General features: G+C 34.8%; 1 protein-coding gene across 1 annotated transcript; it reads left to right on the top strand.

The window, feature by feature from the left end:
* Positions 1–333: 333 nt before the first annotated feature.
* Positions 334–8,767, top strand: LOC124457206 (histone-lysine N-methyltransferase KMT5B-like). The gene is given in 7 exon segments (XM_047007487.1): positions 334–840; positions 2,027–2,136; positions 5,531–5,697; positions 7,515–7,534; positions 7,641–7,669; positions 7,671–7,882; positions 8,526–8,767. Coding segments are annotated over 7 exon segments (1,086 nt in total). The 5' UTR covers positions 334–534.
* Positions 8,768–16,267: the final 7,500 nt, after the last annotated feature.

Here is a 16,267-nt window from a genome sequence, read left to right on the forward strand (position 1 = left end):
GCAATGCTAAGACTTTTGGCCGATTTTTTGACATTCTATAATTTTGACTAATATTCTTCAAATTAGAAATTTTGTAATTTTACAAATATAAAAATGCCATTTTTTGAATTTTTTTAACAAAAGGACTGGCGCGACCTGCAAAATGAAAAAATCTGGCTTCATTTTACCTCCCTGACTTATCGTTCCAGATGTATTTTTGTTCAATGGGGCAAGATGCTTGACCCAGTTTTATTTCGAGATCAGTGGTCGATACAGACGAATTCGTTTCCTTCTCACGTGACATATGTATATTTATTTCAATTTAAAATTGAAAGCGTCAACGTTGCACTTTCAACGGTTCAAAACAAAGGAAGTGACGAGGGTTTTTTTTTTGTACGTCAACAATTTTGTTTGATTTTTTACTGTTTACTTGCGTTTGTTATGCTCTCTAGTGATCGATAAAAGGTTAATGCATTGTGTGGTTTTGCGGATCGGCCATTTCTTATAGAAATGGTCGTTTAAACGGGGAAAATTTAGCTTACTTCACTAAGAAATATGGTGATAATAAAGAGCGACTACACAAAACCCGGAATTTCTCCGGCTAAACAGCTGGCAGAACATGACGATATGTGTATTAATCTGACGATCGATGTCCATCTCGGCTTCATTACTCATAAAATGAGTGCTCGATTTCGTCCTATAAAAGCAAATCAAGTGCTCATCCGAGAAACTTTGTCAAAACTTCAATCGAGCACAGATATTGAGAGGGCTTGTGGCGAAATTATGAAAGAGACTGGTCAATGGAGTAATCATTATTTCCTCAATAAATCTCGAACTCAAATTGATGCTTTTAAAAGCCATGTAAGTGAAGTTATCTTGTTTTAAAGCATGGTTTGATTTGAACTCATTTTATGAAACACAGGTCTTATGATGATCATAGGATTGCATGCAAAGTATTAACTCCCTATCAGGAGCTTTATCATACTATGGATATTATATTTAGTGTTTTCAGCCTGCTTTAGCTGGCGTTTTAAAATATTTGTATCGTTAGTTCAAAGTAGAGAAGAATACTTCATGAATACAAATCAAAGTGAATCCTATCAAACCGCCCAAAATTATATACAACCATGTTAAGCGCAAGTTTTGACTGGTAATGAAGACTAATTAACTCTAAAGAATAACTCCTTAAAATTTAAATGGCGGATTCACTGCGTTTATAGGACTCAAGAATGATCTTTACAATGTACTAAGCATGCTCCAATGTCTTAAACATAGCTACATTGTATGTGCCTTTATCATTTGACACTGGATGTTACAACTTCAATCATATATTGACTAACATAGTTTACCATTTACTTAACATGTTGTCATTCAAATGGTTAGGTGCATTGTAAAGTGAGCTAAGTTTAGGTACATGGTAACGAAAAATAGACGTTTTGATATTTTGGTTAAAATTGATGGAGCTATTAGTAAAAGTGGTTTCTATGTGTTTAGTTAAAGTTGTTGTTTAGTGTTCTATGATTGGTTTAGTCAGACAAAATGTTTAGTGAAGTTGTGCAGTTGTTTTAATTCCGCAAATGACTTATCTCTCAGGTTTATTCTTATTCTGTGTTGTTAGCATAGCCAGTCAATATACGTCAGGCATGGATCCTTGATTTATTCTGAGAGGAGTGCTCTAGTTTGTGTTTGAATTTTGATGGCTACTTGTTGCAGTAGAATATATAACTTTTCTGTTTATTATGATAGAGAGATTTTTTGAAAGTGCTTAACACTATTCACAATTGCTTTTACTTAATTGTTTGGTGTATTAGTCGGCAAACATCTGTGCTCCAGTATTTTTTTTTAAATAATCTTACCTAATGTTGGTGTGTAGTTAAATATCACTGCCTGTCAGTGTGCCATATTTTAAACTGGTGTAGCAGGGAACTCACTGAAGTATCTGTAGTCAAGTTTCAAAAATGAGGTAGTTGTTCATATCCAACTATGAAGTTTTGTAAAGTAGTTAATTTTTGCTATTTTTTATTGTGAGTTTGTTATGTTTTTCTAGTTGTCAAAATATCTTGGTTTGTTCATCCCTGCATCTGGAGTGTGTGTTGTTCCATGTACTCGATATTCCACTGAAGAAATGGGAGCGAAAGTGATTTCTAGGCAGCAATGGTAACAATTTATTTTTGCATAGCACTACCATAGACTACCACTACCATAGCACTACCATAGCACTACCATAGCACTACCACTACCAACTTTTGATGTAATGCCTGAGTATGATGTAATAAGAAATACTTTGGGATAAAACTTATGTCAAATGCATGGGTATAAGTGACATGAAAACCTGGAGTGGAAATTACATGAAGTAATTTAACCGTTGAAATATATGTACCTTTAATGGAATTCACATGAAATATGTACATCACCTGTGGTGGAAATGACATCAGCGTATATATTTATAAATACATACACTGACAATTTATGAAATTATTTATCGAGTTATTTACTGCCATGGCTGCTTAAAATATTATTTTTTCTCTGACCACTAGGGCCATAAAAATGTTTTTTTGCAAGAAAACCTCTCTGGTGAATTTTCACGTATAAATAACAAATAAATCATTTGTATCAATCACAGTGACATAGCTAAGGTGGGGAGCCAGACAACCAGTTAGCTGTTCTTTTCCATGACCTAAGACAGTTGGTTAACTCAACTGCGCGTGCTCTTTCGATTTCTTTGATATAATTTGTGCCAGTATGTATGTGTTCAATGGTTGCTTACATGACTATGAACTTGGATAGTTGGTCGAGTCAACTGTGCATGCCCAAACTATATCTCTATAGTAAATCCTATGTAAATAGTTAGCCAGTTACCCTCAAAGTAGCTCAAGTTCATCCAGTTATTGCTGCCAAGTGAACTCTATAAATAACCGGAAGGCTAAATTCGCCGGCACCTTTAAATCCAACACTGGTGCTTTTTTGTTGGTATGATCCAGGCGCTTACGCGGTTTTGTATGCTCCTGGACAGTGGCATATGTAGCCAGCCAGCAAATTTAGTCATTCTATGTAAATATTTCTGTGTTCACTAACAGTAAAAACAATAGATTTCTAAAGAAATTAATATTAATGAACAGAAATTTACATGGCACAACCAAATTTGCGGGCTGGCTGCGTCACTGCTCCTGGATACTATACAAACGCCTAATTCGGTTAATTTTTTGTTTGAAACACAATTAACAATTTTAAAGAATGAGTTTCACGGTAATGCTTTGCGCGCTTGTTTTTACAAATTCCGCTATCGAATACAGAGTTGCACGAATAACTAAATGCCAGCTCTGCCGTTAACTCCGGGTAAAAAGTTGCGTCTGAAAATCCAGTACAGTGCATATATCTCAATATCAATTTTGTGTCTAAATTGCTAGCTATCCTACTTTAAGAGATACAGAAAATACTGAAGGCACACCTGCATATCGTATTGATAAGTGTTGCTCTGTTATGAAATACAGTATACCATCATGTTGCGTCAAAGTGGGGTGGTCCAGATGAAGTCTGAGAGGGGGGTATTCATTAATACGCATATTCTACAGTTTTAGATTCCTTGTAGCAAACTGTTTTCTACAGATAGTAACATGCAAAAGCTAACACCCTCTCCACAAAAATTAATAAGACTACCTGCAAGTCTGCCAAGTCTGCCTTGTCTATTAATGTTACAATACCGTGTCTCAAGCTATTGGGTTGAATATGAAGCAACTTGACATTCATTCAATAACTGCCATCGACATTCATACAGTCATTGGTATTAAATTCATTTAAACATCAGTATTGACATTCATTGTGATTGATATTGGCATTCATATAGTCATAATATTGTAATTTGTATAGCTGTGCATTGGTATTTGTATTTATGATGTATAAATTGGTGTTGACATAATATAGTTATTCTTATGGACATTCATTCTGTCGTTGGTATTGGCATTAATTTGTACGGTCATGCATTGGTGTTTGCAGTTACAATTACATTAATGTAATCATGTGATCAATTATTGTATCATTAAAGACCAAAAAAGCGAGCTTATTAAAAGGTTTATTATATGGCATTAATTAACCTGAAACAAAGCTTGCTTTCTTTCTCGTTTATGCTCTTTTAGTTTTTGTCAATAAAAAATAAATCGTTTCAAATTATATTATCTGGATAATTAAACTGTTTTCCGAGTGTTCTTCCTTTGACTCACGTAAATGGTTATTTGTTTCATTTTTTTGCGTTTTGCTGTTTACTTTACGAAGTTTGTTTACATTTCATAGTAAAATTACGCGTTTTGGCTGTGGTCGATTACGGGAAAATAATGGACCGGCAAGAATGTTTCTTCTAAACGAGAACTTGAAAAAACCGTCTTAATAGAAAAAATTAGCAAAAGTTTAAAAATGTTCTACAGTGATCAGTTTAACTTTTATTTCAATTTAGGTGAATAATAAAACAATTATTGAATTTGGCTTTCGCATAACATCAAGAATTATTCAGACTTCCAACAATGTTATCCGTTTCAGCTTTGCTTCGGCAGATAACATTGACCTTGGTTTGAATAACTCTTGATATTATGTTCAACAATACCCAATAACTGTTTAATAACTTGATGGTGAACAAGAAAAGGCAAATATTATCATCGAATCGTAAAAAGGTCGAAACTAATTACAAGGGATGTTGAAATTTTGTATTTAATTCTATATTGATGGAAGTTTTACTTTAAAGGCAAAGTATCCAATACTTAATCATAGGCATTACATCGTGGACAACAAGATAACAACTAGTTTATTAGACTATTGTTTGTGATAGGTTAAACGAAAAGTTTTATTTACCACGAAGTCAAGTATGCTCGCTTCATGATTAGTGCTGTGCATCGGAGGCCGAAGTTAGGCCGTTGTTTTTCGTCTTGCGGAGCCGGAGTTTGTTAATCTTTTGCAAAACTCCCGCAGCAGTTATTCTTGCTGCAAAATACTGTCAGACTTCGGTAAACGTGTCAGATCTAAACATTGTATCAATAAACGATAACTATCTGCTAAAATTGAAAAACTTGCATGAAAATAAAACATTTTATGCATGACACAACATTGCGTTTACACACGATAACTTATGTTTGAAAGTTAGAGTGTGGAACTTTTACTTCATATACATAAATTTTACCTCTTCGTGTTTATAATTGTTTTGCTTCGTAACTGTTTTCTTTGTGAGCAAACCAAATGAGCCCAATAACTTCCTTAATTATGTAAAATACACCTCCTTAAACAATGACTTGCAAAATTTACCACAATTTAGGCACAGGCTGATATTGAAGTTATAGAAGCTATAAATTAGCCAGATTTTGAAGGCAGAGCTCTGAAATTACAAAAGGCCGGAGCCGGAGCTGAAAAACAGGAGAAATGAAATTAAGTTAGCTAATGGCGAAATAAAATAAATGTATGACACATTTTGTGGTCGATTCAAACTATAAGTCAAAAGGGAGTGTTGAAATGGTAACTTCGCACTTTGCTTGTACCTAGGTTCATTTTACTATTTTCAAACATTGTGTAGGTCGAAGGGTGATAAGATTCCTTACTTATGTGGTTGTATTGCTGAGATGACGCGTGAAGAAGAAGTGAAGTTATTACGTCCAGGAATTAACGACTTCAGTATCATGTTCTCCACAAGAAAAAATTGTTCTCAGTTATGGTTAGGTCCTGCTGCTTACATCAACCATGGTAGGGAACTTTGTAGAATCATTCCAATTCATAATGTGGCTCTTTTGCCGACATAAATGTTTGTATACTGTAACGTATGATTTATTTATCGCTAACCCCACTATTCATAATAATCTAAACTTACATATTGAAGATATAACTGTTACCATATTGATAGTAGAAGTTTAGCCGTGTATTTTTTAATATTTTCCATTACATGATTCAAAAAATTTGTCTAATTGCCACTTTTAGCGAAAGTGGTTGTGAAATGAACTTTTCACTTCGCTCTTTATGAGCTTGTTTTGTAAATCTCTCTTCCCTGATACTAGCTCTGAAAACAGAACTAAAATTGGCCTTGTCAAGCTGATCCTAGAATAGTTGTTGGGGGTTTTTTTTCGATTTTTGTGCGAACTTTGACACGGGGATGACGTAGAAAAGAGTACCGTCCTTCAACACAGCGCATAGAAACTAAAAGAAATGAGCAGCAACCGGGTGGAAAATTTTGTGTTGCTGGCAGCTAAACTTTATCAGTTGCTCTGGTAGTACACAAAGAGGAAAAATAGCTTACCATCTGTCTTCTAACGAAGAAAGATCCTCTAAAGCGAAGATATGAGTGAACTTTGTTCTTAAACATAGACAAAATTTCGACGCTATTGTCACGTCGTGTTTATGTTCGACACACTTTTGGAATTTGTCGTAGAATCTTTAAATCGGGATCCATGTTTGAAGAAAGATGATATAGCAATAATAAAAGGAATAGAAGCCTATTACCGAGAAACAGCTAAGCAGAGAGATCCCTGTGTTAGGTTAGGTGATGCATTTAATGTCTTCAATACTGGCTAGATCTATTCTCCATTATACCTTCAGCAAGTTTGACTGGCAAGCACTGAACACCTTGTAAGAAATATTAAGCCAAAACATACACTTTGCTTTTTTATTACTTACTTTAAAACTCTAAAACTTTAAAACAGTGTTACTACATTATCGATACTGATACCCTAACCCTAATCCTAACACGACTTCATCATATAATATATATATGTGTATCAATTTAAAAGATATATTGTTCATTGAATAAACATTCCCACTAGTTTGGATTCTTGTGTCGGATTCAACTGCTGTTTCTTAGCATATCATTTTTTCAAAAAGGATTATATCTGTTAATCAATGCTTGTTTCCACCTTTTATGCTTGCTTCTACAAACGTTGCTGGTCTTCGTGCACAAAAATGTTCCATCTTAAAGGCCACAGTTGCGCTAATGTACTCATCATATGTTGTAGCAGAGGTAGTTTCATGTGTACATACTCGACATTTGTGTCATTAAGTAACATTTGAGAAGTCTGTAGCCGATATTCATGTATTCAAAAAATCTGATTTAATTTTAACAAAATTATGTGGTTTTTACCACAGCTTGAAAAGCTTGTAAGATCACGGCATATACCTCATACGCTATAGTGAATACTTTAAAGTATTTAAGGGGCGGTACTCGTTTCTACGTCACAACAAAACAAACATGGCACATTACGGCAAATATAGAGGTAAATTTAGATAGATTCTACTAAACGCACGAAACTCATTTATAACAACAAATTGCTTCTAAAAAGTCAAATGGGTCAATAAGCTAGTAAAAAAGGAATTGAAGAATTTATTTCATGAGCACTTCAATGTAAAACCTTTTTATGAACTTCTATTATTAAAACAGTCGAAACACAATGGCATTTGCATCATAAAGACTCAAAATCATCGACTCTTTCTTCACCCCTCTAACACCCCCAAACATCCTATTCTTTGTCAAATATCAATGTAGCTATATTAACTTTTTTTATCATCTATTTTAGATTGTAGACCTAACTGCAAGGTAGGTTGAAAAATTTAAAAATTAGCTCCCGGCGAGGACGTACGTACATATGAAATTATGTAATATCGAGTGCTTCCATTATGTTGTTTGGTTTTCTATTTTGCAGTTTGTTTCAACGGGTGTTTCCACTGCGTGTAAAAGTTCTGCGTGATATCGATGAAGGCGAAGAAATTACTTGTTACTATGGCGATAATTTCTTTGGTGACAGTAATTGCAAATGTGAATGTGTGACGTGTGAGCGACGCGGTAAAGGAGCGTTCAGTTGTCCCGATAACGAGTCATCAGAAAAAAAATACAGTTTTCGCGATACGAGTAAACGACTGAAAAGGGATCATGGAAGGATCTCAGGTATGATCGAGTGCTGCATAAGACGATGATTTTGGATATTCTTTTTTAAATACTGTTTCTTGTTGTTAAATATGTCTGAATATTCGTTAATTGAATACTTTTTAATCAGTTTTTATTGTCTTAAGTGAAAGACCTCTGTGATTGACTTTCTTCATCCATCTTCACATCCACTTCTGGAATTGTTAGTTTTAGCCATTGATATTTTCCATTTGAAAATACGTATTCAATAGTTAGCATCATAATTGACTGAATAAAGATTAAGCCTTATCACCTTTAATTCCGCAATACTTTTCTGCGATTATTTTTTACACCTCTCTCACTGCGATGAATATGGTCCGCAAAAATTTAAAGACTTCAAATAATTATGACTCGAATGGCCTAAAAGCCGGCATCAATCCGGTGTAGTTTAATCACAACAGCATAACTCTTTGGGTATCGTGTTAACAGTGTGAAACGGTTTGAAACTATACTGCTAGAGTTTCGTTCCGTTCTCATGTGAACGCAGTCTAAACATGCAAACTTTAATGTAAGAAGAGAGTACATTACATTTTTCGAAGATCTTTAATTAAAGGCAACAAAATTTCGTGTCATGTACGTAAACAACAATTAAGTATGCCAAATGCACACTGTCTTTTTTGTTTAGAATTTCTTGCCGACGGCGCCACATGTTCATATGACTCGGGTGTTGAATGCTGTGAAAATCCTGCTGACAAGGAAGATTTACCCATCCTTACTACGACAATAAACAATATCTCCGAATCTGCTAATGTCAATGATCAATTATCATTTCACACAAATCCGTGTTCTGAATTACAGTTTCTTGGGGGATTTAAGCCTAAGGCTAAACGACGGACAGTCGTCTGCGCAAAAGGCGCAACAATGTGATTTTAAAGCGAAAACGTGGACGTCCTCGTAAAAACCCTTTGTTGCGCAGAGAAATTATGCTAAGCAAGCAAGAAAAAAAAGACATTAAAGATTGCGCAGATGCTGGTAATTCTAATGATTTGGTATCAATGGATAAGATGGGTTCTGTTGGGTGCCTTGAGTCAGGCTTACATGACGAATTTGTCATGTTATCTAGGCAACAAAATGAAGATGAAATTTCCCGTGAATTTTCAAAGGACACAAACTTACACGAAAATATGTTTACTCCACGTGATTTTGTTATGAGAGATGCTGATAGACTTGAGGATAATAAAACAAATTATTCATCTACGGAATCAGTGGAAAGATCATCACCTTTCATGACTCTTTAGGATAAACTGAAAAACCCCACAAATTGTTGTAGACGAATCCAATGTTTATGCACAACAGAGAAAAATGCGATAGGACTTGTTTTCACATGACATACTTTGTCGTAGTTTGTTGTGTTTCATTGTTCTGCACTATGAATACATAAATCATGATTATCAATAAAGTGGTTTTTATGGATGATACGATTGGCGAATTCTTGTAAAACCCGGATTTGAAACACTTCCAGCCAACAGCATTTTACTAACTGCCACAAAGGAACTTACTCAAATCACAACAAATTATGTCATCTGAAAACCATTGCAGAAATAGCACATTAATGTATGTTAAGATCATTATCATTTTGTCTGTCTCTCAATCTATTTCATTAGTTTCCATTATTTGTAAGGACTGGAGACTTTGGCTAAGGATGACGCGATTGTTTTTATGCTTGCCTGTATCATGTGTGAATCGATGGTGAACTGTTAAAAATAATAAATATTACGAGGGATATAATTCCACGTTAAATAATTTTAATTTTAGCTGTAAGTCAAATTGTAACAGTTTAATCATAAAATGTTTGTATATGAGTGTTAATTTATTAAACTGTCTTTCAATGCAAACAGTCGTCACATTAATTTTCCGACCTGAAGTTGCATTCTTTCATTTAAGCTGCGTTTGCGCTATACCGGATTTGCTCATCACAACATCTTCATTTGCTTCAAAGGGGGTAAATGGTTGGATTAAATTCTTATTGAGTTGATAGATTCAATCTATTTTATTGTGTCTCTGATATTGGACGTTATCACCGACTTTTAATACATAGAAAATTAAACATTACCTGGTAGCAATCCGGTGCAATGTAAACAAAGTCTTAGTTTAATTAAATTATTGGCTAAATCGGTTGAGAACGCGTGAAACCGCTTCAACCAAAGACATTTATTTAAACCACCAGTGAAAAATTCAACAAGACAACGACAGTGCAATTGGCGCAATCTGCCTATTTGGAATTTGTAAATCAAATATTCTTGGTTTGTATGTTGCGTCAAGGCTGCCATGTTTGGATCAATACGAATGAATATTTTATACTATTGCTGCCTGCGTTGGCGAGCCACATTTGATAATTCCCTGGAGGTTGGTTGGAATCGAAGAATATGTACTTAAGTTTGCACAGAGTATATTGAGTCTTACCACACGATAAAAATTAAACAGAAGGATCACTCCTTAGAAGTGTACACCGCGTCCTTAGGTTCGCCACCATTCCAGGAAGATATTTAGGGGTTTTAACTTGTTTCCAACCACTGCAATTACATGACGTCATTTCTCCACAATGAAATCAAAAATAATTGAGTATAAGAATGACGTGTCATTTCAGTGGTTGGGAACAAGTGAGAAGCCCTAAATATTTTGCTGGAATAATGGCTGCAGATATGCCTGGCACAACATACGTGAGAAGAAAAAAATCAAAGGCCCCGACACTAGTGACCCTTCTGTGCGTATGCCTAGTCAACTCTAGCAGCTTTTCGAGCTCATGTTCATGGCAACGACTAACTGTATGTACCAGTACCGATTATCAAGGATTAGCTCGCTCAGTCAAAAATTTCAGATAAATCATCTGCGCATGCGCAATCGACTTAACCAGCTGCCCAAGTTCATGGTCATGGCAACGACCAACTGCATCCACACTCCATCAACTAGCACCGGTTTTGAGGTAAATAGCATGCCTAATAACAAACTAATAAATAAATCATCGCAATGTGCTAGCGCATGCGCAGTCCACTTGACTAACAGTTTATAGTCATGGCAAAGACTAACCAAATGTACTTGCACTATAGTTGTGCCATTTAGCTTACTTAGTCGCAAATTATTAAAGATATCGTCTGAGCATGCGCAGTAGTTACTTCAATAATACCACAACTATCGTAAGGCCTTTGAATTTATGAATATAAATATAAAACTAAATAAATTTATAGTATATGTCAACTAGCAGTGGAAGCTGGGTGCGATATGTATGCAGTGGCTTAGGGGTCCAGACGTTTCGGGTCGCGACCGCACTCTCCCTGCGTACCCCGAGCAAAGCCTATTGCAGGTGATCTCGGGGTCTGATGGGCGGAAGCTTGCTATTGACATCCCCAAGTAAGATAGCGTGGAAGGGGCCGAAATCTCCTACCGAAACGTTAACATGCAGCGTTCTAGTGCCTTACGCTTAAAAAGGTATCGGGAAGCATGGACCGAAAACGGGGGTTTTTTGCTTTCGAGTTTTATCTTTTTTTTTACAAGAGCTCTTCTTATTAAATAAACCAAGCAACGTTTCAATTAACTTCTTTTGACACTGTGCCTTTTTTAGGCACTAATAAGTCAAGACGACCTTAAATGTTTTATACTTACTGTTTCTCATGTATCACAAGCAAAGCATCCATGGGCTTTATGGACAACAACAATTATCTATTTCCCTTAATTAACGTCTAGTTCTCAAATATCTCGGGGCATCGTGAGGCTTGGACCAAAAACAGGATTTTTTCTTTTCAAAATTTGTCTTTTTCCTTTACAAGAATTCTTCTCATAAAAGACATACAACTTAAAACTACACGCATTATCTTTTTAATAAATTGATGTATTTTTCATTGTTCTTTATCTTGGGATTCTACAGTTTATTTCAAAGTTCTGAATCCGTAGAGTTGGACACATATCCTATTTCGTATTTTTTCAACTGAGTAAACTGCAGACTGAGTTTTTTAAAATTTGTACTTACATTTATGAAATATGTTTTCTGTAATAAAAAGCAGCGATGTACGTATACGTAACTTAGTTCTTGGAGATAAAAAAGACTCTGAACATACTTTTCTTCCCAAGATAATGGAATGAATGTTTTACCTAAATAAAATGATGAAATGTAGAATTGCAAAATCAATTGATGTTTCTCAATTAATAGCTTTCAAATAATTTCTTTATCGAAGCACATAAATTATAGAGAGGAATTCTAATTGAAAAGAAACAAGTAATGTTTTAGGCAAAGCTATACTGTTTTTAAGATAATGGTTTGTATAAATAGTGGCAGTGAAAAATGTTTTTTGCAGTTACGGTAATAAGTATTTGAATAATGAGCAAACAAATGTCAGAACAAATTTATTTGAAAACTTTAAATAATATTTAAAAGCGTTAGCAAAACGATGAATGTATAGAAAATGCTACTTATAACTCAACTGCACTTAAAATCTTATAAACCTAAAGTTGTTTTATCGATACAATGTTTTAATGACTCTGTATATGCATGTAGCGTAGCTAGATGATCTAATAAATACTTCAGCACTCTTAAATATAATAAATAATTGAATTTATTAGACGACCCTCTATAACAAACACTTCTCTCTAATAAACGCCTTCCCCAAACTACCACATATATTTAAACTTTGTCGCAGTGTATGAATATAGTTAGTTTGAATCAGTAACCATATGTTGCATGAGATGTAACTAAGGTGATATAGTTTAGAGTAAATAATTTGAATTCGGAAGTATCGTTACATGTTTATAGATGGAGATCGTTCAGGTTAGTATAGTCCTGAGAAGGACTGTTGTTGTTGTTGTTGTTGTCTGACGTTTCGACAACCTTTGCGGTAGTCATCTTCAGAGTCAAATAATGAGTAAACGTCAGGTTAGCTGTATTTGTTTTCTGGTTCTTCCGTAATTGCATTTTGTGTACAGGAAATGTGTGGGTGCTAATTGTGTATTGTCATTGTGGATTAGTGTGAAGTGCAAAGTTTTTAGTTGATCGTTTGTTTGTATTGTAAATAAGTCGTTTGTAAGGAGCAGGTAATTGCTGTGATCTGTTCAGGGGGTTTGTTTTAAGTTGGTAGACCAACGTTCTAATGTAAGCCGTTGTATAATGTCAGTGCCATAAGTAATGCATTTTGCCAAGTCCCAGTCAATGTTGTGATTGTCAGTCGGTGATGTTCGGCAATGTTATAAGTTTTGTCTTGTTTCTTAGTAGCTCGTTTGTGTTCGGTACGTCTTATGTTTAAGTACCTGCTAGTGTTCCCGAAATAGGAGGTGTGGCAGTCAGAGCAGTTGAGTTTGTTTGTTGATGCGAGTGTAAAAGTCATCGATCTCGTCTGCATGTAGTGCTGTGATTGTGTCATGTACGTACATAATTTTAATAGGAATATCGATAGCTTATACAAAACATGCATGTTCTCTTTAACTGCATGGATCTGTATATCTCTTCCTGTATTTTCCTTTTGCCATCTTGCATGCCTACTTTTGAATTCCCTATATTTTGACAGATCTACTCAGAAATAGACACGTGCTGCATCACTTCTTTCATTACCCCATTGTCCATTGTTTAATGCTCTGATATTTCCCTATAATTATTTTATTCCTTAATCACAACTTGTTGTTTTGTGTCTTTAATTTACATAAATTTTTACAAAACCAAATTGTTGCCTCTAAAGTTCAGTTTTCTCTTATAATTTAGATTTTCCTACACTTTTCCTTGAATAACTCATTAAGTTACTTTCACTATAGTTTCTGCAAATTTATCTGTTTTCTCGTAAAGTAATTTATAGGTTTGTAAATGTCGATCGTCCAGGTTGGTATACTCCTCAGAAGGACTGACTGTCAAATGACTCTGAAGATGACTACCGCTAAGGTTGTCGAAACGTCAGTCAACAACAACAAAAACAGTCCTTCTCAGGACTATACCAACCTGGGCGATCGACATTTACAAACATGTAACGATACTCAGGCTCAAACCATTTACTTTAAAGTAATTTATCGGACAGATATAGACAGATAAAGTTTAACACAAACATATGAAAGTTATAAATTATACAATACGACTCTAGTAATTGCAATTTTTTTTAAACAGGATTCAGTGAACAGTTGATCCCATTTTCACTATACTTTGATGAGTGGTCAGCTTGCAAAACAAAGTTTTGCGGCGTTAATGACCATGATTACACGTCGTGTTTTCTTTTAACAGTCATAACTCGTTACATCCTGCATTTGTTTATAAATGTTTAAAATCATGATAAATGTGAATTGAGCTTAATTTTGAGAATTGTGTAGTTTTTTGCTACCCTCGTTCTCCAACCACTTACTACAATTCAGGACTAATCGCTGTACACATGTTCGTTAATGAACGCAAAGTATAAAATTGAGTCAAGTAAATGCAGTAAATACTTTCTGAATACTTTGTAGCAAACTTAATTATAACATTTTACGTCAACCCAAGAAAACAGTGTGATTTTGTGCTCACAAAACGCTGTTGCATATTGCTCACAAGAAGGCAGAGGGGGACGGAGGGTCATGGTTTTAAGGCCAAAACGTAAGAGCATGCAAATGTTTATCGTCAAAAGGTGCGTTATTTAGTTGATACTTCACTAGCTGCTTTTTTGTTAATCATAAATCTTTATATGCCCCCAGACTTAGCTAAAATTACCCTTATCTCGTAAAACTAACCTTTTCGGAGACGTTCTAATACTCTTCATGTCTATTTTGCATGCGTACTTTAAAGCAGTTACAGATCTTATCAAATAGTCCTTTATCGATCCATTTTTACCCTTTTCTACTGACGTAAGCTCTATGAATCTTCATTCAACCCAAAAATGAATGAGCATAGGTTTTCGTAGTCCAAAAGTATCTCTGTTTAGAAATTTTCGCAGTATAATTGACTGTACTTGGAGAGAAATTACACAAACAGGTCAAGTGACCAATTGCCATGCTTCACGATAAATTGGATATTTTCATGAATGTTTCATCTAAGGAGGCCATTATTTGTGCAAAAGATGAAAAATAAACGTATTTTGTCAAAATAAGTCGATTGCAGAGGAAAAATTTATAAAAAATCGGCTTAATATTTAAAAAACATTAAAGTTGTAATACAATCCTAGTACGCCATCTTGGACTATTCTTGGATTATAAGATGTTCTAGCGAATAGGATGCGTCAGCAACCTATGTCTACTAAATCTAAGATCATCGTTAATGCGTTATTCAGTATTATTTACATATCAATGCGTACAACTTGTATATACGTCAGAAATCTAAATTTAATAAATCTATGGTTAGATTGACAATTTCATTGATCGTGGGCTTAGATATATCAGTCATCAGTGATTTTCCACATGTGGGCCACCCAAATGTGCCCTGCTACCTCATTGATGCCAATATTCCGGTAAGATATTTAAAGATTTTCACTTGTTTCCAACCTCAGGAAAAACATGGCATCACCTCTTTGTCATGAAATCGATAATATTTTAATATACGAAATGACGCCATGTCGTTTTGACGGTTTTAACTAAGTGAAAAGCTCTAAATATCTTGCTGGAATAATGGCTGCCAATGTACGCGACACAACATGCGCGAGGAGAAAAACATTAAAGGCCGCAACACGAGCAACACGAGCGACCTTGCATATATTAAATATTCCGAGGTCTTACTAAGTTAATAAGTTTTATGAAGTCTATATATTACGTTTTTCCATATAGTATGTTATGTTTTGCTACAATTAACATTTCTTAGAGTACTCTTCACACAAAGCTCCATCTGTACTTAAAAAGTTTGCTGAATACATTTCGAATCTTCTTACAAGTCTCTCGTAGTAATTGCTTCCCCTTCACTTTCGAAATCAGATTCCTCGTCCTAAATGAAGGACGCGGGTAGTTATTTTTACATATCTTCAGCAACATCATAAACAGTTTCCCCTACTATATACCACGTGAGCCAACGAGCTTCCAAACTGTATAAGTGCTTCATCGATACTTTTTTAGAACATATCTTCAGTAGACTTGGTGTTATTCATGGATTGCAATTTACTGGAATCTAGTCCTCGCTATAGCTATTATCGTCGTCATTATGCATGGTTCATTCGTGTTTTCACTGGTCCATGAATCTTTATCCAAGCTCTCGAGCGTACGCTACGTGCTTCAACTACGTTCAAATTCATCAAGCTATCTTCATCCTGGCGTGGTCGTTTCTCCTCTGTTATGCTTGATTTTGTTTCACTTCTGGAAGTTTCATTTTCAAGTATTTCTTCTATTTAATCGACAAATTATAATATCTGTTATAAATATTAGATCATTGTTTATGCACAAAATATGCAGATACAAAATTATGGAGAAAAATGAAATATCTCTATCATTTTAAGGGATATTATCGCA

Source organism: Xenia sp. Carnegie-2017, unplaced genomic scaffold, assembly GCF_021976095.1.
Source record: "Xenia sp. Carnegie-2017 unplaced genomic scaffold, XeniaSp_v1 HiC_scaffold_6, whole genome shotgun sequence".
Classification (NCBI taxonomy): Eukaryota; Metazoa; Cnidaria; class Anthozoa; order Malacalcyonacea; family Xeniidae; genus Xenia; species Xenia sp. Carnegie-2017.